Source organism: Macrotis lagotis, chromosome 6 (genome assembly GCF_037893015.1).
Source record: "Macrotis lagotis isolate mMagLag1 chromosome 6, bilby.v1.9.chrom.fasta, whole genome shotgun sequence".
In the NCBI taxonomy this organism is placed as follows: Eukaryota; Metazoa; Chordata; class Mammalia; order Peramelemorphia; family Peramelidae; genus Macrotis; species Macrotis lagotis.
Window position 1 is genome coordinate 54,155,496 of NC_133663.1, and position 26,698 is coordinate 54,182,193.

The window sequence follows — 26,698 nt, forward strand, 5'->3', positions numbered from 1 at the left end:
CCCTGGTACCTTCCTATCTTGAACACAGGCAATATTGACGTGACTTTGACTGTTTTGTTGTGTGCTTCATATATCTCCCTACTATACTTGATATCTAGGACTGTTGATATCACTTTGAATATAGGAGACACCCAATTATTTTTAACCTTTGTTTCCTAGAGATTAAGTAAGCTATGATGGTAGAAGGACTGCTTGCAAACCAATCCATTTCTTCTTCTAGCTCCTGGTCTTACATAAGGAGCTCCCTTTTCCTTCTGAGGGCTCATATTGACATCCTACTCCCTAGTTCAGTTTTCATAACTTTAGGTCACAGCTGAGAGTTCCTCTAAACTTTTTTTGTGTGGGGTTTTTTTTGTTTTGTTTTTTTTTTTGGTAAGGCATTGGAGCTCAGTGATTTGCCCAAGATCACACAGCTAGTGTCTGAGACTGGATTTGAACTCAGGTCCTCCTGACTTCAGGGCCAGTGCTTTATCCACTGCAACACCTAACTGCCTCTAGTTCCTCTAAACTAAAAAAGCTTAGTCTCCTTCAAGCTGAGATTAACTTTCAAGAAGCATTTTCCTGTTCACTTACTCTTTTCTTGCTTCTGTAAAATATAATCTGAAGTAAAATTTTACTTCTGAAACCATGCATTTACATTCTGAAGTCACAGAGACTGAAACATTTGCTGGTCCTCAAAAATAGGATTATTGATGAAGAAAATCAATATTTCTTACTTAAAAGCAAGAAGTAATGATTCTTCTCCCATCAAGAAACAGACAATTGTGGGTGGCTAGGCGGCATAGTGGGTAGAGCACCAGCCCTAGAGTCAGGAGGACCTGAGTTCAAATCCAACCTCTGACACTTAATAATTACCTGTGTGATTTTGGGCAAGTCTTAACTCCATTGCTTTGCAAAAACCAGAAAGAAAGAAAGAAGCAGACAATTGATCTTTGTACATAAATCACTAGTGATAAGAATAATTTTGCAAGTTTCATAGTAGTCACTGCCATAGAGGTTTGCATAACATTCAAGTCCCTTTGCCTTTAGGAGTTTATTATTATTAAAAAAAGAATTTTATTTGTATTGATACTCTAAATGGAAATCAAGTCAGAAGAGCATGTGGTTATAAATGTAAGTAGGCTCATGACCTTCTAGATTCACAACATTAACCCAAACACTTTGAACTCAGCATTTTGTTGTTACAGTCTAGAATATTTTGTTAAAAACAAAACATTTTAATCTTTTTTTAGGGTGATGTTCATCAGGCATTAATTGTTCTTCAAAAAGGGGTTGAATTATGTTTTCCTGAGAATGAAGCTCCAAGTGACAGCAAGAATAAATTAATCCATGGTCGAGCTATGCTACTTGTGGGTCGGTTTATGGAAGAAACAGCCAACTCTGAAAGCAATGCAATTATGAAAAAATATAAGGCAAGTTGAAATCTTTACTTGGAGAACCAAAAATACAACTTTAACAGGAATAATCAAGAGCAAGTAAAGAATACAGCTTCTGCCTTTATATTTTATGATTTATAATTAAGATTCATCTTGGTATTATGATCACCACTAATAGACATTTAAATTTGAACTATAAACTAAACTTAAACTTGAATATACATTTGGATAGTTTACCCATTCAATGGACTCATCAGAATTATTCTGAATGAGAAAGGAATGTATTCATTAAAATTGTGAGGTTTTAATTCTTTGTAACATAGTATATGTTTAAAAAACACTTCAATAAAATGTTTTAATCAGAAAGTTAGAAAAAAATCTAAAAAAAATTTATAAATAGTATTGCATGACAAATTTTTGATGATGAATGTCTCTGGCCTTCCCTAGGCTAGGCCTCAGACAAAAGAAAGACATCCTATCGCTAGATGTGTAAGAAAAGTCTTTCTAGTTTAGGAGGATCTGTTTGAACTTACAACTCTGTTAATAAATAAAACTTTTGGGGATTTTAGAGGCCTCTTTCCCACTATAAAGCCTAATTACAAAACTTGGACTCAGCTTAACATCCAGTGAATGTAAAGAGGTTTTTAAGAATATGTCTATTTAGAGGTGAAGAGACCTCTGCAAACCTTTAATTCTAAGTATTACCAGGCTGTGGGCAAATTAATTCTTAAATTATACATAGATGATTATTAAGATTCATATTCAAAGACTCAATTGGAGTTGCTTTAAAAAGTTCATGTATGATATGAAAAGGAATTAGAGAGCATTTATTGATGTTGTTTTGTTTTTGTTTATTATTGTGGGTCAGTGAGGTTAAAGTTACTATCCTAAGGTCACACAGCTAATAAATATCATATGCCTGAGGTCAGATTTGAATTCAGGTCCTTCTGACTTCAAGGACAGTGCTCTATCTTTGTCATCCAGCTGCCCCAAGAAAGCATTTATTAAGTGCCAACTGTTTGCCAGGCTAAGGATTTTGCAAATAACATCTAAACTCTGGGAAGTAGATGATATTACTATACCCATTTTCCATTGGAGGAAGCTGAGGCAAGCAACAATTAAATGAATTGCCCATTCATAATTATATCAGAAGCTGCATTTGAATTGTTTTCCCTGACTCCAGGTCCTTGTCTATTCACTGAGCCATCTTAACTACCATTACTGTGTGCTAAGTGCTTATGAAAGCATAATGACATTACAGATGCCCTGAAGGACTTAAAATCTAAATAAAGTTTGTTTGGAGGCGGGGTTTTTTGATTGTCATTTCATTTTCTGTCTTAAGAAATTCTAGATAGTTTTGTATTTCTCACATTATGTTGTTCATTTTTTTGACTTATGTTCTGGGTGACTTATAATTCTTAAATTATATGAACATATCTTGTGATCTTCAAGATCCATGTTTTCCTTTTGTATAGAGACTATATATTCCTTTAATGATATTATCTTTGCTTCTTTTCTGCCAGATTGTCCTCCTTCATTTCAGTATTTTTCTATTCCAAATCAATAGTTTTGTCTTTCATTTCTTGCCAACTTCAAGTTTTTCTATTCTGTTAATTACTTCTGCTATGTAAGCCATAATTTCTACCATTCATAACCTTTTAATCTCTCTTGAACCATCTGGGAACATCATACTGTGATTCTCTGCAGTCTTCTGCCTCTTTGGATATCAATACCTTTCCTCTACATACTTGTGAGCACCTTACCCCATTTCCCTCTGTTCTTTAGTTTTCATTGCTGCAGCATACTGCTCCCCAAACAGAATACTCTTCTTCTTTTCTATACTTCCTTCTCTTTGGTAAGGGAGTGGGCATAGCTAAGGTTGTTGGCACCCATTTCTACAAGAGGAGAGCAGGAATGGAAGTTTAGCCATAGCCTTAGCAACAAAGAAATTGCTGAATAGATCCAAGAGTACATGTTGGTGAAACATATTTTTTTCTTATCTCCTGTCCAGTATGGGAGTGAGCATCATAGGTATTAGGCTTTTTCTGCCTAATTCATCAAGTCTTACTTTCCTAGGACTCTGATACCTTGTTCTATGGAAATAACTTTCACACAGTTTCCTATTTCAGGGAGCTTTTCAGGCCTGGAGAAAATGCCTAATCTTCTATCTGTTAAATTTTATTTTTTGAATAAGCTTTTCCAGTGTTAATGCCTACCCTGCAAGGTTGTTATGAAAAATTATGAAGAAACTATGAAATTTTAATTAAAGATTAGGGAGACTTCTCATTTGAAATTCCAGTCACATATTCTAAAAATTTCTAAGGTAAGACTTCTAATTTGTCATTTTCAGGATGTAACCTTGTTCTTGCCAGAATGGGAAGATGGACACTTTTATCTTGCCAAATACTATGACAAATTGATGCCTATGGTGACTGACAACAAAATGGAGAAGCAAGGAGACCTGATAAGATATATTGTTCTTCACTTTGGAAGGTAAAATTTAAAATGTAATGTTTTTGCTTCATGAATATGCAGAGCTGACTGCCTTACTTACACTCACATAGCAACATTGATTTAGGTTAAGTATTTCTGTTTCCTCTTTTACCTGTGATATAATTTGTTAATTGTATACTTAAATTGAATATTTGTAAATATATTATTTGAAATCTAGAAATTCTTGAAAATGTGTACAATGAAATCTTTAATGAAAAATATTTAATAATGGTTATCTATTTCCCATACTATTGACCAACTTATTTTTATTAGAAATTGAATGAAATGACAGAGCTACCTAGGTTTCGGGAGAAACAGAACATTTACCATTCAGAAAGGTAAATGACTGTATATCCTTCTTGTGAGAAGATTTTTCTCACTAATAAGTCATTAAACCTGAATATTTTTAATTTGGATAATTTTTCCAAAAGTTGTTTATATAGGAAAATGCATTCTGAATTCTAAGCAATTAACAAATGAACTTTTGGACAGCAAATGCATTTGTATGTTGAACCTTACGTTGAAAATCCTTATCTATCTTATATCTGATTACATTAAAATCTTATATGCAAAACTTGCAATTACTAGCAATATATTAACAAGAATTATTTTAGGGGCAGCTAGGTGGTACAGTGGATAGAGCACTGGCCCTGGAGTCAGGAGTACCTGAGTTCAAATCCAGCCTCAGACACTCAATAATTACCTAGCTGTGGCCTTGGGCAAGCCACTTAATCCCATTGCCTTGCAAAAACTTAAAAAAAAATTATTTCAGTAGAGGAGCAGTTAGGTAGTGCAGTGGATAGAGCACTGAGTTGGGAGGACCTGAGTTCAAATTTGGCCTCAGACACTTAATAATTACTTAGCTGTGTGACCTTGGGCAAGTCTCGTAATTCCATTGCCTTGCAAATATAAAGAAAAGAAAGGAAGAAAGAAAGAAAGAAAGAAAGAAAGAAAGAATTATTTCAGTAAGCTAGTATATTAGGATCCAAGGTTTTAACCTATTAGAGTATTGACCAGGCTTTACTTTCGTATTTAGACATTATGGAATCCAGCTATACTAATGACTTAGTTGAAAGCAGAAACCTTTCATATTTGCAGCAAGATAAAACAATCAGAAAATTCATTCATTTTCTATTTACACTAGATTTATATAAGTGGAATAGATCAGAAAGGATGAATGAGGAATATTAAAGAAAATATACAGAACGTCATCTAGCTATAAACTTATTTGACCTTGGTCAAAAGCAGCCATTATAAGATAGAATTTTAGCATTGATTAGGTAAAGAGCAAAATCAGATACTTTAAAGGCTTCTTTTAAGACTTGGCTCCGATACTGCCTTCTGCAGAAAGACTTTCTGAATCCCTTCAGCTGCTAGTTCCTTTCTAAAATCTATTCTTGAGGAATTTTATATGTATTTGTTTATATTGTGTTGTCTTCCTGAGGGCAGGAACTGTTTTTGCTTTTTCTTTGTACTTCCAGTGCTTGTCACAAACTAAGAGTCTTACTTGATTTTTCAGAATTATATATGTACTCTTGGTTTCAAACCTTACAGTATAAAAAGAATGATGTACTAATACTCTCATTATGTAATTACAGGTCTCTGCAATATGGTAACCAATTCATATATCAGTCAATGCCTAGAATGTTATCACTGTGGCTTGATTTTGGTGCTAAGGCATATGAATGGGAAAAAGGTATAACTTTTTCTATAATATCACAAAAATTTTTTAAAGAAAATCATTTTTTATAAAATTAAATTTATACTAATTAATCTAATTTGTTAAATTGTGAAAATTTGTTGTAGAGATTAATTACAGAAATACCAAATTAAATAGCTGGAATTTGAATCCTAGTAATACTGGAATCCTAGGGATAATGTCTTAGAATCCCTAAGGGAAAACATGCCCTTAGCTGATAAGATATGTCTTCCTACATCTGGGCAAATGAGACCTGCCTAAATAAAGGGAGGAATTTAGGACAATTCATACTAACCAAAGAATTAGTGCAATTTTTTTTTTTTTGATGAGTCTCAGTGTAATGGAAATAACAGTTTATCCATAATTTCAGTTAAGCAGCCTATGCAAAAAATAAACTTAACTTTGGTAACTTTGCCTCTAAAAATAGTTCTCTGACTGTAGAAGAGTATTCTGTCCAGACTTCAATTCCCATCTAACCTAGTAAAGAGATTATATTACATGAGAAATCTAAAAATTGTGATTCTTTAAATGCCAAAGACAGCTGCAGAGTTTCCATATGTAGAATAATTTGTTTATCCTGTTTATTTCAGATTATATTGATAGACTTAAATTTAAGTCTCCATTCTTCAATGTATGGACAAGGGAGTATTTCCTCATTCAGAAATTGGTAGACATATAGACTTTGAATATGATTATAATAGTTCAAAAGTGAAAGTTGAGAGTTTTTTTAAGCTCTGAAGCCTTAAAATAATATATACTTATATAAAATTAATTTACTGTCATGTTTCTTCTAGCTAGTCGTTCTGATCGTCTACAAATGAGAAATGATTTAGCTAAAATAAACAAGGTGATCACAGAACACACAAATCATTTGGCACCTTACCAGTTTCTAACAGCTTTTTCACAGTTGATCTCACGAATCTGTCATTCTCATGATGAGGTCTTTGTTGTTTTGATGGAAATTATTGTCAAAGTGTTTCTAACCTATCCTCAACAAGCAATGTGGATGATGACAGCTGTGTCTAAGGTAATGTAATAATTAGGGTAATTTCTTTTTATAAAATTAAAAAATAAATTACAAGTAGTTGTATCATTTTAGTTATCAATAGTGGTTAATATTAATTTGTAAATAAAAGAAAATTCCCTTTTGGAGTATTGTAAATCAAAAGAGAAGCAGCATGGCATGAAAACTTGGAGTCAAGGCCTTCCTCTGAGACATATTAGCCATTTAATCTCTGTACCCCAAGCAGTTCTCTAAGACTGGAAATTCCACACTGAAGGAAGTTTTGACACTTGGAAATCTCAATGCCAGTAAAATCACAATTCCAGACCTTTCTCACCCACTAAAAAAATGAAAATGACTGTCTTGAGTTTGGGGATTTTTTAAACATCATAGATTAAAATTTTGCTACTTCATAAACAATTTTTATGGAAATTGAGGGAATAAGTACATTATTCATATTAATAATATTAAGGTAATAGCTACAGTTTTTGTCAGATAATTTGACGTTATGGCAAATAATGTATTTTGTTAGTATTCTTACTTTGTCATCTAAAATGAATTTCATAAGTCATATTTGTGTATGACTCATTTGTTAATTATTAATGAAAATTCATCACTTCCTTTGTACTTAATTTATATTGTACTTCAAAGTATTTTTTTTCTTGCAGTCCTCTTATCCTATGCGTGTAAACAGATGCAAGGAAATTTTAAATAAAGCTATTCAAATGAAGAAATCTCTAGGGAAGTTCATTGGTGATGCAACTCGCCTAACAGATAAACTTCTAGAATTGTGTAATAGATCGGTAAAGTAAAAAATCTTATTTACAGACTAACTGTGGAGGGTGATTTTTGATATCATGATTTGAATTGTTTTAACTTTTCATAACAGCTTTATTTTATACTTCTCCTAAATTAATTCTGCAATCAGGATCATTAAACATGGAATTTTGGGGGGGCGGCTAGGTTGGCACAATGGATAGAGCACCGACTCTGGGGTCAGGAGGACCTGAGTTCAAATATGACCTCAGATACTTAATAAATACTTAGTTGTGTGACCTTGGGCAAGTCCCTTAACCCCAATGCCTTGCCAAAAAAAAAACATGGAATGTTTTAAAAGCCATTTAAATATTATTTATAACATATTTAGTTAAAGTTTGTCTCTATTATTTCTGTTTTATCTTTACATTTAAAAATTTTTAATGTATTTAAGAACATTGACCTTTATATAATAATAATTAGTATTGCTATAGACCTCTTAATACATTTAGAATGACAACAATCAAAAGAAAAAATAGATCTTTTTTAATAGGGAAAAAATATTGGGAAATGTTGCTTTATTTGTCAAGTCTTTACTCTCATTTGACTGGTATACAGGTTTCTGGTATCAGAGTTGGTAGCAACTCAAACAGCAGTGGCTTTTTGTTATACCAGGTTATTTATGCAAAGACAATCCAGTAACGCAGCTAGTTAGGGGTTGATAGTGGAGCTTATGGATTTCTGAGGTTGTCAGGGGTAAATTCAGAGGTTGAAGTGGATCCCAAATAGCTACTGAATTTCATTTTCAGTTCTATTTCTTCCTAATCATTCTCTGTGACATTAAAATATTTTATTAAACAAACATGTTAATATGTTTAAATGACATTTCTCCTTCAATGTAATTACCTTTTAAAATCAAAGCCTTACTGCATTACAAGCATTGAATCAGCAGGGTAGAATTCACTTATTCTTAATTTGTTCCTTACCAGTAGCTGTGTTAATAAGATTCAATGTTAGAAGGTTCATCAATTGGGCGACTAGGTGGCACAGTGAATAGAGCACCGGCCTTGGAGTCAGGAGTACCTGGGTTCAAATCCAGTCTCAGACACTTAATAATTACCTAGCTGTGTGGCCTTGGGCAAGCCACTTAACCCCATTGCCTTGAAAAAAAAAATCTTAAAAAAAAGGTTTATCAATCAAAAGACTGATGGTAACCTTTATTTATTGGTTTTTGAGCAATTATTCTTTTCTGCCATTGCCATCAATAAGACATGTCCAGCCCTAGTAATGGATTGATTTCCAAAAGTTCACTTTTCAGTTAGTTACCATTCATTTATTATTTTAGCTTGAATACTGAATAAAAGAAGATAATTAAAGCATAGAAGTGACATTGAAGATGCCCAGAGATTTCCCTCAATTTGTCATTGCTTTGCCATATAATTTTTTTAAAATTTTATTTTTTCCAATTACATGCAATTTTAGTTTTTACCAATCTTTTTTTTTGCAACATTTAAGTTTTACCATTTTTCTCCCTCTCTCCCTTCCCTCATCCCTCCCTCTGACAGAAATCAATCTGATATAGGCTCTATATTTATCACCATGCTAAACATAGATCATATTGAACTACATAATTTTTTAAATGCTACTTTTCCCATTCAGATTCTTTTCAGGGGTCAAAAGGGAGGCCCATTCTTATCTAGTTAATTTGTTTAATATTATATACAGTACATTAATCTCTTGGTGCTACAGCCATTTTTATCTCATTGAACTATTAGTATCTAAAGTCTGTCCTTATCATTAGGATTTAAAGTTCTTGATAGTATGTTGAGCTTAAATAGAATATATTAATTGTAATATTATTTTATCATTATTATATTTGTATGCCTACATGGTATATTACATGTAATGGGCACTTAGTAAATGTTTATTGACTTGAATTGTAAGGTTTATGGCTGGGGGGAAATAATTGAGGAACTATGTTGGCAAAGCTTGGTTTGAAGTTTTGGCTAATAAGCTTTTGAGATGAAAAATGTACTCTTTATTTTCTAGGTTGATGGAGGTAGTAGTTCTACTTTAAGCATGAATGTTCATTTCAAAACCCTTAAAAAACTGGTAGAAGAACCAACATTTAGTGAAATTCTAATTCCCTTACAATCTGTAATGATACCAACTCTTCCATCTACTCCTGGCACTCATGTTAACCATGACCCATTTCCTGGACATTGGGCCTATATTTCAGGCTTTGATGATGTGGTAAGATTGAGCATTGTGTGACTATGTTTTTGTTGCTTTTCTTCATCACTACATGAATGTTAATTTTTTTTTAAAACATCCTAACTGCAGTAGAAATAATTCATTCCTTTTGAAGTATTCAATGTTGTTAAAAACTCTTAAGACTTGATAATTTCTTCAGATAATTGAACTTTAACTTTAAAACATTTTTCAGTTTAAGAAATTATTTCCTCTAAATTCTTGTGAGTCCAGATTATAAAATTCTACTAAAATAAAACCTAGTATGTTTTTCTTGTGATTATTACAGTTTTTACTAACTTTTGCAGATAGGAAAGAAAGAGGGGAGAAAGAACAGTACTAGGCAAGACTCATAACTAAAAATTGCTGATGATGAGAGGTAATGTTTATGGAGCTCTTCGCTCACATTGTGTCTTCGAACCAAAACAACAAGCTTGAAATAGGTCCTGCATACATGTTTTTCCTTCATTTTACAAATGAAGGAGCTGAGTGAGGCTCAGAAAACTAACAGTAAGTTAGTAAATTAACATCTGTTAAATTCAGAGACTGAGTTAAACCTAAGTAGTTACTGACTTCCATTTTCAGTGCTTTCTGCCACACCACTCTCTATGACATAAAAATATTTAATTAAACAAACATGTTAATATGTTTAAATGACTCATCTCCAATGTAATTACCCTTTGAGACCAAGACCTTACTCTGCTACCTTTGCTTAAAATACTTTTGGAATTACTTTCAGAGCCATTTGATAAGCCAAAGAAGAAAATCAAGTGTATTTGTAATTTTTTTTAATCATACCTGATTTTACTTGGCTTGAGCATTCATCTCTTTTATCATAATTACCTCAGAAATTTCTTTTGACTCCTTTTTTTTATTATTATTCAAAATTGTGTTCCTCCAGGGCAATTCCAAAAGAATTCCCAAAGCATTTTGTGTAATGGCTGCATCATTGGATGGAGAATTACAACCTCCTTAGATGATATCTTTCATTGTGATGACTCATTTGGACATATATATATATATATATACTCTGGTAGCTTTATCAAAAAATATATCTCATTGCCATATGTCACACGTTGTAATATTTTCATTGACTCAAATACTGCTATTACCACTCCTTTGTAAACAAGATCATATGGTGGGAAAAGGATGGGTCTCAGAAGACCTAACTTCAGATCTTAGAATTCTCACTTACAGAGGAAAGTCCTCTAAAAATCTCAGTGCTCTAAAAAAATGTGAGCTTCATTAGGTAGAAACCAAGAAGCCTTGAACGGAATTAGCAAAATAGCAGATTTATTGTGTCAGTTATTACATTATTTTAATTATTTAGTTATGATTAATATCCTTGTACTCATCATATTACATTTTTACTGTCAAATTTCAATCTAAATTCATGCTCAAATAATTATTTTTCAGGTAGAAATTCTTCCATCACTTCAGAAACCAAAAAAGATCTCTTTAAAAGGATCAGATGGAAAATTCTATATCATGATGTGTAAGCCAAAAGATGACCTAAGAAAAGATTGTAGACTTATGGAGTTTAATTCCTTGATTAATAAGGTTTGGAATTTGCTTTTATTTCAGCATTTATATTACCAAGTTTTTCCCCCAGAAAAATGTGTGTGTGTGTGTGTGTGTGTGTGTGTTAATCTATTTTTAACTTGACTTTTTAATTCCAGATTTTCTCTCTCCTTCCAGGTCCTCACCCATTAAGAAGGCAAACGATATGATAGCTATATCAGTTATATATGTGTAAAATCATGTGAAATATTTCTATTTTAGGCATATTGCAAAAAAAAGAAAGCCAAATTTTTTTATAGAATTTTTAATGTATTGGATCTTTGATTTCAAAAACCACATACAATATGATCTGAAAGACCATGTGCATGTACAGATAAAAAAATATCAAAGGGAATATTATATCTCTTCCCGTTTCCCTTTCAGCTTCTTAAGTAGATTTATATAAATCCACTCGTTAATAACATTTAACCTTTCTATTATTTTCTTCAACTCAAAATAAAAGACTTGATAATTTCTCCTTTATAGGTCCAACATGTTGTTGTTCAGTTGTGTCCAACTTTTTGTGACCTCATTTTCTTGGCAAAGATACTAGAGTGGTTTGCCATTTCCTTCTCCAGCTCATTTAATAGATGAAGAAACTGAAGCAAGCAAAGTGAAGTGACTTGCTTAGGATCACAGAGCTAAAAGGTGTCTGAGACCAGATTTGAACTTTAGACCAGGCACTCTATCCACTACATCATCTAGCTGCTTGATATATATAACATGAGTTGATGAATTAGATGACTTAGGAATTAATGCAAAGTTATCTCTTTAGTAACAGTATTTAGGTTTTTGTATATCCAGGCATTCCTGGTACTTAATATCATTCATTTCCCTGAATAAATATTTCCAAAATTTTGCTATGAAATAAGTACTTTTAAAATTTGTTTTCTATAAGCTTCACATTTTCTCCCATCTGGTTCATTGAATTTGTTTCAAGTAAAATTAATAGGCCCAGTATCATGAGACAAAATAATTCAGAAAATTATGTTTATATCTGGATAAATTAAAAAAAAACAGAAAACTCAAAACTGATATTTTAAAAGCCAGTATTTCAAAGGAGCTTACTTTTTCTTTAACAGAATGGCAAGCACCTTAATTATAGAGCTTTTCAGCAATTATTCATGTTTAATACTTGTATTTTTCTGAGTCTTTTCCTGACCTCTAGTTAAATTTGTCCACTCAACTCTTTTATCAGCATTAGGAATTATAAATAATTTTGGAGTAATATTAAAGTGGTCTACTGATAAAACTCTGGTGTTTTATTATAATTCTTAGGTAGTGAACTATACCTTAGTACTATCTTATAAGCCAAGTTGCCTTTTGCCAAAGTTATTTTGATATATCAAGAATTGAAATAAATTCAAGACCATATTTAAATGGATCTTATTTATTGGAAATACCACATTATTTAAATATAAGAATGGTTTAATGAAGTCTCAATGGTAATGTCATTCATTTTGCCAGAAAATACTTAACAGGGGTGGCTAGGTGGCACAGTGAATAGAGCACCAGCTTTGGAGTCAGGAGTACCTGGGTTCAAATCCGACCTCAAACACTTAGTAATTACCTTGCTGTGTGGCCTTGGGCAAGCCACTTAACCCCATTGCCTTGAAAAATCTAAAAAAAGAAAAAAAAAGAAACTACTTAACAAGTATGAAATAGTGATTTTTAGTTAATCTGAAAAAAAAACCCCACTGAATAGCTCTTTTAAACTGAGTAGATAGCATGTAAGGGAGCTCTACTTATTTTCTCACTGTTTACTAATTCATTTTTAAAATTGGAGAGGAAAACTATTCCTGCCATTCCCTTAGGAATGTTATAAGAATGAATTATATTGATATAACTTTTAAGTCTGTTGGAAGAAGTTTTCATATGAAGCTAGAAAATTTAAATGGTAGAAAATTAGTATGAATAACAAAGACACAGTCAGTTATTGATGTCATGGATTTCTTCCCCTTCCATTTTTGTCATAGTCTCTACTCACAAGAATTCATTCCTAAGAATTAAATGTTCCCAAATTGGTATAAAACCAAGAAATAAAGTAGTCGTAATTTTTCATTCTTAAAGAAGCCCAGTTTTCTTCCCTTCCATTTTTAAAGGGATTATTAGCTAATCCATACCATTCTTTTTAGGAAAAGAATAACAGTTGCATATATTGAAACATCTTGAAATGTATGGGTTTTTATTCTGTTTTTTTTCATGCTGTCTCTTTTGCCATTTTGAAAAAAAAATAGTGCTTAAGGAAAGATGCAGAGTCTCGTAGAAGAGAACTTCATATACGAACATATGCAGTTATTCCCCTAAATGATGAATGTGGCATTATTGAATGGGTTAACAACACTGCCGGCTTGAGACTTATTCTGACTAAACTGTATAAGGAAAAAGGTACTGACATTGTTTGCTACTAATTTTTAAAATAAGTATATAATTTCAACTAGCACATTGTAGTACTTTTTTTTTTTGCTTGTACTGGGTTGTTCTATATGTCTTTCATCCTAAATTAACTTTAATGGGACTCATATTGAATTATAGAATATTTCTATCTAGCATGGTCTTTATCATAATTCAGAAACTTTAGGGCTCAAGTTGTAGTATCTAATAGGTATCTATTCCATCCTGGAGTACATATATATATACTTGGTCTTTCAATAATTAGAACCATTTTGCATGTAGAAAGTTGTTTCCTCCTTCAAATAATGAATTTTCCTCTGGGATTTGCACAAGGACCCATCTTTTGGTCCTCTGGGGATATCCCTGAATGATAATAGATTGTTCAACGCAGTTCCACAGCAAAATGGACTCCTTAGCTTTGAAAACACAAGAGGTTATTGTTCCATTTTCATTTGATGCCGAGTTTCATAGTTCAGGGATTAGAGTTATACAATCTTGATTTTTTATTTGTATTGAACAGCAATTTTTTGCATTGATTATATTTGAAATCTCTGTTTTTTACTGATGTTCATCTCTCAGTTGTTTTCAGACAGTTTTGATATAAAACATTTTTATTTTACATTTTAATTAGAAAATTCTAGCCTGCTGTGTGGCCTTGGGCAAGCCACTTAACCCCTTGCAAAAACCTAAAAAAAAAAATTCTAGCCTTCTTCACATTTAGTTAATACAACTGGTCAAAATCTTTGTCCCTCAGGAGTATACATGACTGGAAAGGAGCTTCGCCAGTGCATGTTGCCCAAGGCAGCTGCTTTGTCTGAAAAATTGAAAGTGTTCAAAGAATTTCTGATGCCACGGCACCCTTCTGTTTTCCATGAGTGGTTTCTAAGAACGTTCCCTGATCCAACTTCATGGTCAGTTGTTACTTGTTTTAGCCAGATGCTTATGTTCATAGTTCCATTGAGGCAAGAAACAACATTCATATTCATTGTACTTTGTTCCATCCAGGTACAGTAGCCGATCAGCCTATTGCCGTTCCACAGCAGTAATGTCTATGGTTGGTTACATACTGGGTCTTGGAGACCGTCATGGTGAAAACATTCTTTTTGATTCTTTGACTGGTGAATGTATACATGTAGATTTCAACTGTCTGTTTAATAAGGTAAATGATATGACTCATTTTAGTCATTTTAAAGTTTGCCCACAGATGTGTTTCTGTAACTTGCTAACTCTGGTCATTGGTAGCAAATATAAGTGCAGGTACTGACAGGGAATTTCCTGACTATCATGGAATTGTTACCTTTCTAATGGTTAGTTTTTGAGGTGGGAGAATTCCAGAGCTCTAGTATTGCCTATAGGAAAGCAAACCAAGTTCACAACCATTATAGCAATTTCAACAGATAGGTGGTCAAAAGGGGCAGTCTTATCCCCATTTTACAGATCTGAAAATGGAAGCCTAGAAGACTTCAAGAGTCACAAAATTAGTATCAGAGCTGAGGTAGGAATCTTTTTCCATTTATATAAGGCTGTTTTTCTTAGCTAGTTTTTCCTTGGTACCAGAGAATACTTCTTTTAACTACCAAGGAACCAAAGAATAGTGTTACCTGTTGTTAATTGGTAGCAGGTAGCCAGAACAAGAGAAAAGAACACAGATAGAAAATCAAGGGAAGAAAGGATGGAAATATAGATGAGAATCTCAGGGAAAAGGCAGGTTAAGAAGTCAGTGTAGAAGAAGATATACTAAAAGTATATCCTGAAGACAAGAGCTTGGGACAAGTATGAGAGCTATCTTCAACTATTTGAAGGCTCTTACCTGGTAGAGTGTTTGGTTTGGCCTCAAATGCTAGACTAAGTATAAGGGATGGATATTGCAAATAAATTTATAAAATGATAAGACTTAATATTGAACAAACTTTCTTATGTAGCTATTCAAAAGTAGAATGGGTTGTCTTAAGAGGTATAGTCCTGAGGGCAGCTAGGTGGCACAGTGAATAAGAGCACCGGCCTCGAAGTCAGGAGGACCTGAGTTCAAATGTGGCCTCAGACACTTAATAATTGCCTAGTTGTATGATCTTGGGCAAGTCACTTAACTCCATTGCCTTAAAATTTTTTTTTTAAAAAAAAGGTATAGTCCTTTCAAGAGGTTGCTTCTCACAAGACATCTTCAAGCAAAGTCTAGACCAATGGTCAGTCACATAGAAACAGGGGTCATTAAATAATACATAAGGATCCCTGTGGGTCACATATATTTGGAAAATCACATGCTTATAGAGTTCTTTTTTTCCCCTGCGTTTTTTTTTGGCAAGGCAGTGAGGTTAAGTGACTTGTCCAAGGTCACACAGCTAGGTAATTATTAAGTGTCTGAGGCCACTTTTGAACTCAAGTCCTCCTGACTCCAAGGCCGGTGCTCTACTCACTGTGCCACCTAGCTGCCCCTATAGTTCATTTTTTTTTAATTAATTCATTATTTGTTCAATATTTCCCAAATACATTTTAATCTGGTTTGGGCTACACTCAAGAGTATAGTAAGCAGGCTGTTTGAGATCTCTGGCTATTTGACATCTCTGGTCTAGGTGACTATTTGCTGTATATATTATAAGGATTCTTGATCAGGTATGGGTTGGACTTACTGGTTAATGGTTTCTGATTTCTCTTCTAATTGGAAGGGGAAGGAGGAGGGGGAAGAAGATGTTCACCTAGGGCCCTGTACAGCAAGTTGGGTTTTTTTTGCTGTCCAGGGAGTATAAGCAGTTAGATCCTCAATTTCTTAAGTTTCAAAGTTCATTTCTGTTGGAAAGGGAGTATAAATTTTATATGCATGGAAGCTTTTATTTAGTAACATTTACTATAAAATAGAATATAGATGTTGCAGTATTTTAGATTCAAGCAAATTTACTCGCTTCTACAAATATGAAAAGTATTTCTTGGGCCAGTCCTGCCTCTAAAACAGTTATGTAAAAGGGGATAGCCTTATAATAGGTCTCCGGTACACTTACAAAAGGGCAGCTAACTGACATTGTGAATAGAACGCTGGACCTGAAGACAGGAAGACTCATCTTCATGAGTTAAAATCCCATCTCAGACACTGTGTTTACCTCATTTTCCTCATCTCTAAAATGGAAAAGAAAATGGAAAATCACTACAAAATCTTTACCAAGAAAACTCCAAATGGGATACTGAATGGTCAAACATGACTGAAAATGAGTGAACAACTAATATTTACAAAACTGATTTCCAAAGGTTACACTTTATGAGCAGTCTTTTTGTTCTGTTAATCTCTAACATGGTAGCATAAATCATTTAGATATTATGCTATTACTGTTCCATTTAAATAACACAGATGATATATGTTCTATAGATGCATATAGCACAACCCTGAGTTTATATCTCTTTTTAAATTATACTTGTTAAGGGAGAAACATTTGAAGTTCCAGAGATTGTTCCATTTCGCCTCACTCATAACATGGTCAATGGAATGGGTCCAATGGGAACAGAAGGTCTATTTCGAAGAGCATGTGAAGTAACAATGAGACTGATGCGTGACCAAAGAGAACCTTTAATGAGGTAACAAATAGCTTAAGCTTATATAGAATGAATTTAAGCAGCTCTCTCTTAGTCATTTGTATAATCACTTAGTCTTCATGAGAAGAGAGATTCTCTCTCCTTTTGTGATCTTTAGCAGAATATACATATGGATTCAACAGCATTACTCTCACCTCCTCTTTTAACTAGGCACTGCATGGCATTGGCAATTAAAAACAGAATATAGGAAAAAAGAAAAAATCTAATTTTTCTATTTTCCATCATTTAAGACCTCTAAATTTGGGAATTTAAGTAAAACGTTTTATATAACTTTCCTTAGAGAAGACTAAATTAATTCCTAACTGACAAATTATGTGTAATGTTAGGTTATGTTAACTATAAAAACTCAAATCTGAAATTGAAAAATATCAATTCTGTAGGCAGAATTTTTGTAAATGTCAAAAAAGAATTCTAGATACACTGTTGTGTCTTAGAAATATAATGGGAGGAAAAACCCATCTTGTGTTCAGGATCTGTCAAGAAAAAAACAAAACCATCCCATATTTAGGTGTCTATTATGCATTCTTCAAGGCATTCTCATTATTTACATAATAGAAGAAAACACTCTACAAAGGGCCACTTTTCTTCTTTCAGGTACTATAAGTATTATTTCTCCCTCCTACTCACCAGCCCTCATTGAAAAAGTAATAAAACTCTTGTTTCAAAGAAGACATTCCTGCATTGATCAAAAAATTATACATTTTAATGGGTACCCTATGTAGTTTCATCCAGAGTCCTCTGGAATCATGGTTGATCATTGCATTGATCAGAGTTCTTAAGTCTTTCAGAGTTTGTCTTTACCATGTTGTATATAGGAATGTATATATTATTCTCCTGTTTCTGTTCATTTCTCTCTGGATCAACTGATACAAGAGTACCCAGATTTCTTTGAAACTGTCTCCTTTATTATTCCTGACATACAATAATATTCCATTATATTCATAGGCTATAATTTATTAATTTCCCAGTCAGTGAGTACCTCCTTATTTCCAAATCTTTGCCACCACAAAGAGAACTTTGATTTTCTTTCCATGATTTATGCTTTTCATGAGGAAGAGTTTTCAGTTGAAAGTTCTAAATAATCTTATTTGTTATTGTTTTAAGTTAAGAATATTTAATAAAAAAATATTTGTAGTGACAAAGATTACTATGGGTTTTTTAAAGTAAGTATATTATCTCAAATGATAGATTGAGAAATAGTACCTTATGTGTTCACATTAAGTATGAAGCAGTTATCAGTTTTGATTTAATTTGGTTTTAAAGAATGTACTTATTTAAAGAATATACATTTAAAGAATGTCAATTGAGTTTAGAGTATGAAGAAAAGTAATGTACTCTGAAAGAATTAAAAGGAACTTTTTAGTTTTTTCAAGGTAATGGAGTTAAGTGGCTTGCCCAAGGTCACACAGCTAGGTAATTATTAAGTGTCTGAGGCCAGATTTGAACTCAGGTACTCCTGACTCCAAGGCCAGTGCTCTTATCCACTGCGCCACCTAGCCACCCCAAAAAGGAACTTTTACCGAAAATGATAGAATCTGCGGTTTGCAGTTTGCCCAAGGATTGCCCTATTATTATGATTAATAATAATTAAAAATTATGATTAATAATGCATTAATATCCCTTCAGTCTTACCTTCTTCTCTGTCTTTATCTTTTCTTCTGTTCTTTGCTTTTCCCATTCATCTCATAATTATGAATTTCCAATTTATGGTTTGTGGTCATCATAATCATATATAGCATTAACAATCTGAAATTTGACTAAAAATTTCAAGCAGCTATGTCGAAAAATCTTGGTGCTAACTATTATCTAATTCTTCTAGTTGCATAGACCTTGGATTCAGTGCTGATAGCTTTCCAGGGAGAGAATGTTTTCCCCTCTGGTATATGTGAATTTTTTTATCCTTAAATGAAAGGTAGTCATAGAAGGCTTTACAGGGAATTGGGATTTTAAAGAATAAATAGGATTTGGGTAGGTAAAGAGTTGGGAAGTATAATTAAAGAAGGTGAAGTGCTATTAGAAAGGAAGAAGAAAATCAATACATAGCTAATAAGTTTGACTGTCGCCTGTCACTTAATCTTTCAGGGTCAATGTTTTGACTGCTTTCAAGGAGATGATCAGGTTTGTTTGGGTTTCTTCAGGATATCCTGATTATATGGCTATATTCCCAACCCTTGTGGTAGAAATTTCATGTCTGAAATCAATTTTGTTAGATGAGAATAAAAATTGTTCATTGAAGTTTGTAAACCAAATAAGTGGAGAGAATGTTAATTTTATAGTAATAAGAATTCAATTGTTTTCATGAGGAAGAGGTATAATCTCTTGCTAACCCTCTAAATTAAGACTTACAATATTTTTCACTGGGATTTAAAGAAAATTGGTCAAAATAATGTGTTAGGAAAACCAGAGATGGGAATAAAGAGACTTGGATTTCATTCTGTGATCAGCCATGATTAGTATGTGACTTAGTTACCTTATCTCTAAAATAGGAGAGAGCAGATTATATTTAATTCTGTAAATACTTATCTCCTACTGTTGCTAAACGTTGACTTTGTATATTAGGCACTGGTGATAAAAACAAAAATGAATGATCCCTACCTTTAAGGTGCATTCTATCAATTTCCCTACTGTCTTCAGTTTATCTTCCTCTTTACCTACCTTCATACCTTGTAGCCATTCTCCATGATTACTCTAAAGCACTGCTTTGGAGTCAGGAAGACATGAGTTTGAATCCAGTCTCAGACATTTATTAGCTGTGTGGCCTTGGGCAAGTCACTTAACCTTGATTGCCTCACATCTAGAACCATCTCCAGTTATCCTGATTAATATCTGGCCACCGGATTTGAATGGCTCTGGAAGAGAAAGAGAGGATGGTGTTTTAGCACACACCCCCTTGCCTCAAATTCAATTCATATGTTTATCATGCCATTACCTCCCTGATGTCATAGTCTTCTTCAGGAATGAAGGCAAACAATATTATTATTATTATTATCTTAATAATAATAATTTCTGTGATTTTTTTCTTTGACCCATCCAGCAAGTCTGAATCTTTTATATTTTTCTTACTAATTATAATTTTTACTATATTGTGATCTATAGAAGATTAAGTTTAATTTGATTGCATTTCTGCCTTTATATGTGAATTCTTTATGCTCTTGCACATGGCTAGTTTTTAGAAAAGATACGTACAATACTAAAATACAGATATATGTATATGCACATAAACACACATAGTTTATATTTTAAGTAGTCTGTTCAAATAATTATATTATTCATGTTTCTTAGATTTTTGTTTTATTTTACTTTTGGACCATCTCTCACCCAGATTGAATGGTAGACATGGGTCTCATCAGAGTAGTTTTATCTGTCCTATTTTCTAATCTTGGCTTGTTCACTTTCCTTAGGCAGCCTATTTGCTGCCAGATTTAGTTCAGATGCTCAATCAACATAACCTACTTCATCTAAGATATCTCAAACTCAAGTGATCCACCAGGGGTACCAAAAATCATGTTCTGCCATACCTGGTGATTTTTTTTTCTTAAAATTGACTGTGGCAATGTAGAAATATTCAGCATTTACTGTTTTATTGGAGTTCCTTTAGTATAGTTAGTTTTCCTCTAAGTACTTAAAATTTTTACCATTTTGATATACACATATTTATGCCTAATTTTTACTATTACTTTGTTAGAGTGACTGGCATCCCTTCATTTTTATATTCAGCTGAGGTAAAAGATCTGCTCCAACCCATTTTTTGCTTTAATATTTTTCTTTAAGCTGAATGTGATAGATACTAATAAACATCTCCATACAGAAAGAACAGAAAAGGGGCTGCACATGAAATCATACACATGTATATGTGTGACTATATAATAGTTTGCTAGTTTCTGTTTCCCTGTTTTTCTTTTATTTCTCTAAATGTCTTTCCAAATACTTCTGTATATTTTAAATGATCTTTTTTCTTTCTTTCCTCCTTTTTTTGGAAATCACCATCACTAACTGTTCTTGATTCCTAAAAAAACACCCTACTTTGCCTCAAATTACCATAGTCAATCAAAACAAATATACATGCTTAACATTAGAAAATGTATCTCATTCTTGCTGTGTCTTATATTTTATGTTTCTTCCTTAAGGATATGATTACTCTCTCATCACACTCAATTTGGATCACTGAATACCATGGAAACAATGTAAAGACTGACAAATTGCATTCTATGGCGAAGTGGCGGGGGGAGTAAGATTAGGAGAAAAATTGTAAAACCTTTAATTGAAAAAAAAATGTATCTCAGTTTAGTACATGGTATTCACCATGGAATTGTAGTTGTTCATCCAACTTTTCAATTTTACCTCTTTTAAGTTTTTTCTGTGTAGCAGATTTTTAATGTCACATTCCTAGCTAGCTAAGTAAATTCTTGTAATTAGGTCATCCAGATTTCTATACTAATTTGCTTTCTCTTCTCATCATAGGTTCTATGATTTTCAAGGGTATGCCTTGATAATTTTTTCTTGTGATCTATGAAAATTATGATGCTGTTTTAATCATTTTTGAGCCATCATCCTAGTTTATTACATATCATTTATTTAGTAAACTTGAAGGAAACCTATTTTCAGTAGGTTTGCTCATCTCTATATCAAAACCCGCTTCTACCTTAGATTTAAATAAACATCAAGAACTGGCTCTATTTATTTTGTAAACAATGAAACAAAAATAACTGTTTATAATGTATCAACTGAGAAAGGAGTCTTGCTAGATAGTGAAGATAGCATTAACACTTAAAAACACAGCTTATTTTTCTTTTGAATCCATTCTGCCCATCATCTTCCTCACCTTTCATAACCAATTCTCCATAATTGTATTTTATTCTGCTTGTGACTTTTCCTTCTCCAACTCTTATCTGCCTTTCCTCCCTCCTTTCCTTGTCCTAACAAGTTCTAAGTACTTTCTTTCCTACCCCACCCTCTAACTTAATTAAGAGTAAAATTCATGAGGGACAGCTAGGTGGCGAAGTCTAGTAGCTAGAGCACCTGCTCTGGAGTCAGGAGGACCTGAGTTCAAATTCAACCTCAGACTAATAATCTAACCATTTAGCTGTATGACCTTGGTCAAGTCACTTAATCCCATTGTCCTCAAAAAAATATAAAATTCATGAGATTCCCAATCCCAGATTTCCCACTAGCATTCCTGAATAGACTTCCCCCTGTCTACTAAAGAATGAGAGGCAGCAAGTGACTCCCACCTTCTTGGTATTCCTGTCTTAGTTTCTTTTCTGAATTTCTAATCCCTGAGTCTGTTTTCCTGTTCCTTCTTTGGTCCTTAAGGATAGTGTATTCAGGAAGACAAAAAGTCTTTCTTTAGAATATAAGCATATTCAGGTTTTTCAAATTTACTTTTCTGATTTTCTTTTATTGGCTACATTTGTCTTTCCAATACTGATTCAGCTCTGGTCTTCAGAGCAGAAATGTTTGCAAAAAAATATCAAATCTGTTTAAAAAAAAATCTACTGTTTCCTGTAGGATAACATTTAAGCTTAATGGGTAAAATATTCCTGAATATAGACCTTTTTCCTTTTCCATTTGATGGTTATCATTCTGATCTTTTTTGGTTTTGTTTTTCTTAGGTGTGGAGTCCTTTATGTTTCTGATTGCTGTTTCATACTATATATTATGGCTTTTCCTGTTCTCTTGTAGTTTTATTTTTTCTTTGGCCTGGAAGCTCTGAAGTTTTACATATTTCAGGGTGTGTAGAATTCAAATTTCTTTGGGAGATGATCTTTGAATTCCATTTTTATCTTGTACCTTTCTGATTAGAGAAATTCTGGATGATTAAGTTCTGAATTCTTGAAATGCAGTATCCAGATTTTTCTGTTTCATCATTCTTTTTTGAGGGTCTGGTGATTGTTATATTTTCATGCCTTGTTTCCCAGATCACTAGTATTTCATTGAACATCTCTCATGTTCCAACTTGTTGACTATCTTTTGACTTGGGTCAAATATTTATTTTGGCCTTTGTTTCCTCCATTTTTTTTTTCATGTGAGTTAGGCATTTAACTTCTGTTTTGTTATTGTTTTTAATTTTCCATAGGAGAAAATTCAAACAAATTTTCTAATTTCATGTCTCTTCATTTCCCATATGAGGGTTTTTACAGTCACTCAAAGCTGATATAGGCATTTTGGTGTTGCTGTTGTTAAATAAAATTTTTGTAAAATGAAATCTTATTTTTATTTTCTAGGTTTCTACTGGTAGTTGTTAAAGGCTTAGCATGGAATTTCTTCATTATATTAGTAGTTATTCTATATTTGCTCATTTCCTTAGTCTCTGCCTTTTTTTTAAACTACTTTTCCTCCAACCCCACAGTAGAATCTTAACTTCTGACTGAAGTCAGTAGAATGGTGACTGAATCACCATCAAACCACAGACCCCACTTAACTGGCTTACAAAGACTGACTCACCTACCATTCATTACTTACAAACTTTAGGCCTCAGCTGGTGATCAGGAGGATCTGGTAACTGCTCAACAGTGCCCCAACCTGCAGCAGTGAGTCTCACCTCCTCAACTCATCTTTCACTCTGGCTGAGTGAAGCAGAACAGAGTAGCCTTTTGGCAATATTTCCCCCATCACAATTACCTTGTAAGAGTTCTATTTGTTATTGATAAGACAGAGAATTTATTAAGCATATGCAGTGTATCAGGTACTATGCTAAACATAAGTGATACAAGTATAGCTAAATGAGACTTTCTACCTTCAAGGAGCTTATGTTCTACTGAGGGAGACAGGTTACAAAGGGAAGCTGGAAAGCAGAGGTTTGAGATGGTAAGTCAAACTTGGAGGGCAGTGAGACCCCACCCAAAATTTCCCTCTGGACTGAGGAGGGCAGGCTATGAGGGCTCAGGATTCTCCATGTAGGAAAGCTTCTTGCAGGTAGATTGAGAAATTACTAGGTTTTCCTGAAAAACTTTTACTCTAATTTTTACCTAGGGACATTTATCAATTCTTTGAGTTCTTCAGCTCCTCATTCTATTTGAGAAATCTAAATTTCTCCTTTATTTCCTTTCCTACAAAAAAACGCAGTTCTTTACTGGAAAGGTGATTCTGTCTACTTGTTCCAATATTATAATTGGCTCCCTGATAATCATTTTGAAATTGTTAGAAATCTATTTAATAATATTCAAGTTTGTTGCTATGTCTTCGTGATCATTAAAAAAATTTTGTCTATTCTACTAAGAATGTTTGGTTTTGTTTTTAGCGTCTTAAAGACATTTATTCATGATCCTCTTGTGGAGTGGAGTAAACCAGTAAAAGGGAGTTCAAAAGCACCATTGAATGAAACAGGGGAAGTTGTTAATGAAAAGGTTAGTAGAAGATATAACTTATGAAAAATGATAATCCTTTGTATGTAACACATTACTCTTTACCAAATGTTTCCACATGTTTTACTTCATTTGATCCTCACGGCGCTATGAGATAGGAAATGAAGTATACCCTTTTTGTTGTCATTGTCATTCAGTAGTTTCCATTATTTCCAACTCTTCATGACCTCAGTTGGGGTATTCTTGACAAAGATACTAAAGTGATCTGCCGTTTTCTTCTCCAGTCCATTTTACAGATGAGGAACTGAAGCTTGCCCCAGGTCAGACAGCTACTAAGTGTTTAAGGCCAGATTTGATCTCAGGAAGATCAGTCTTCCTGACTTTAATGTGCCACCTAGCAGTGTACAGACTTTTCATTAATGAAGAAATTGAGGATTTTGAGCAGTTATAATGACTCTTAACTCCCCCCCTCCCCCTCCCAGGTACTAGATGAAAAAAGGAGTACTCAGGTACTCAAGCTGCCAATTCAATATTCTTTCCCCTATACCAGACTACCTTCCATATAGGCTTCAGTTTTCCTTTATATTTATTTGTCATATCTTGACCTCAGTTAAAGTCATGCTTAAATCATATTAACCACATGAATCTGAGCAAGTCACTTAACCTTTGTGCTTCAGTGTCTTCATTTTTAACAATAATATAGTAATAGTAACAACTTGTTGAATCTTATCTTATTTCATCCCCACCTTATATAAAGTAAGATACTGAGTATTCTCATTTTACAGTTAAGAAACCCGAAATGACTAAGTGAATTATACAGTCAATCAAACTTTGAATTTGATCTTCATTATTCCAACAGTATCCATTGTACCACCTGCTAGCAGTCTTCTTAATAGAAATAACGTTGCATTATATTCCTCACATAGTTGTTGTAACAAAAGCATATTATTGCAAACCTCAAAATGCTGTATATATGTGAAGAGCCATTCTGTTTTTTGATATTGTAAAGTTTGTGAATACTGCCATTAACTGCCTTCCACTATGATTACTGATTATATCATTAGTACTTATGTAACAGAAAAAAATTGCAAAGAGCCAAATAAAACTAGCCAACTCATAGCTGCTTGAAATGAATGAAGAAAACCTTGATAAAAATTTTCCAAAGATCACAGAAAGTTGAAAGAGTATGCACCCAGATTCAATGTTCTTCCTATTCTCCCAGCTTCATTCAGTACATCAACATTGACATTTCAGATGACAAATTTAACAATCATCAAACATTTTGTTCAGCACAGCAAGAAAAACAAAAAGGACTGTATATGAAATTATGTTTTTACATAATTTAAAATATTGATGTAATAAAATTAACACAGTTGTAACAAAATTTATTTATTCCCATATGAATTTTTTTATTCTTTATTATTTCATGAAAGTCTTCCCAGGTTTCTTTGACTCTTATCCATCTGTCATGTCTTAAGGCAAAACAATATTCCATTACATTTAATATACTGCAATTTTCTCAGCCATTCCTCAATTGATGGGTGTTGTGGAATTTCTAAAATAAGCAGGAAAAATGCAACTATAAACATTTGATTACATTTAGGTTCCTTTCTTTTAAAGTCTGACTTCCTCAGGGCATATGCCTGACAGTGATTATTATCAGATCAAAGGGAATGTACAATTTAGTAACAAATTGATATTTCTGAAGCACATATGAACATGTCACTTCCTTGCTCAAGAAACTTCATTGGCTCCCTACTCCACCATTTAAAGCCTTCCACAATAGTACAGTACCCTATCCTTCCAAACTTACTGAATATTATTTCCTTCATGCTCTCTACATTCTTGTCAGGTTGACCCACTAGCTGTTCCTCAAATGATTATTTTATGTTTAGTCAGTCTCCAAGCCTCCCTCGTGCCTGGGATGCTCTCCTTCTAAGATTCTTTCATTACTTGAAGGTTTTTAATTTAGTTGCCATGATCTAGACAAAGCTTTCTCTGATTTCCAACATTTGGTAGTACTCTCTTCTGTCTCATAGTGCCTTGTATTTTCTTATGTGCATACATGTTATCTCTCTGAGTTGAATGTAAATTACTTTATGATATGAACTTGTAATTTTTATATGTACAGTTCTTGACACAAGCTAGGTGCTTAATGAATGTGTATTGATTTGACTGAATCAGAATTCAGACCTAAACTTAATATCTGGTGAAATCTCTTTTCTCGTTTCCCCTTTCCTGTCTATGTTCCAGCAAAAGTATTAATAGTCTCTGGTGTGTCTAT

General features: G+C 33.2%; 1 protein-coding gene across 1 annotated transcript in view; it reads left to right on the plus strand.

The window, feature by feature from the left end:
* ATR (ATR checkpoint kinase) overlaps positions 1-26,698 on the plus strand; it is a 126,846-nt gene that overhangs the window by 99,535 nt on the left and 613 nt on the right. Inside the window, exons 35-46 of the mRNA XM_074191158.1 lie at positions 1,233-1,412; positions 3,727-3,869; positions 5,468-5,565; positions 6,363-6,595; positions 7,240-7,374; positions 9,377-9,580; positions 10,994-11,137; positions 13,375-13,525; positions 14,286-14,442; positions 14,537-14,690; positions 16,941-17,092; positions 24,351-24,456. Coding sequence (XP_074047259.1) covers positions 1,233-1,412; positions 3,727-3,869; positions 5,468-5,565; positions 6,363-6,595; positions 7,240-7,374; positions 9,377-9,580; positions 10,994-11,137; positions 13,375-13,525; positions 14,286-14,442; positions 14,537-14,690; positions 16,941-17,092; positions 24,351-24,456 — 1,857 coding nt within the window. The remainder of the gene's footprint in view (positions 1-1,232; positions 1,413-3,726; positions 3,870-5,467; positions 5,566-6,362; positions 6,596-7,239; positions 7,375-9,376; positions 9,581-10,993; positions 11,138-13,374; positions 13,526-14,285; positions 14,443-14,536; positions 14,691-16,940; positions 17,093-24,350; positions 24,457-26,698) is intronic.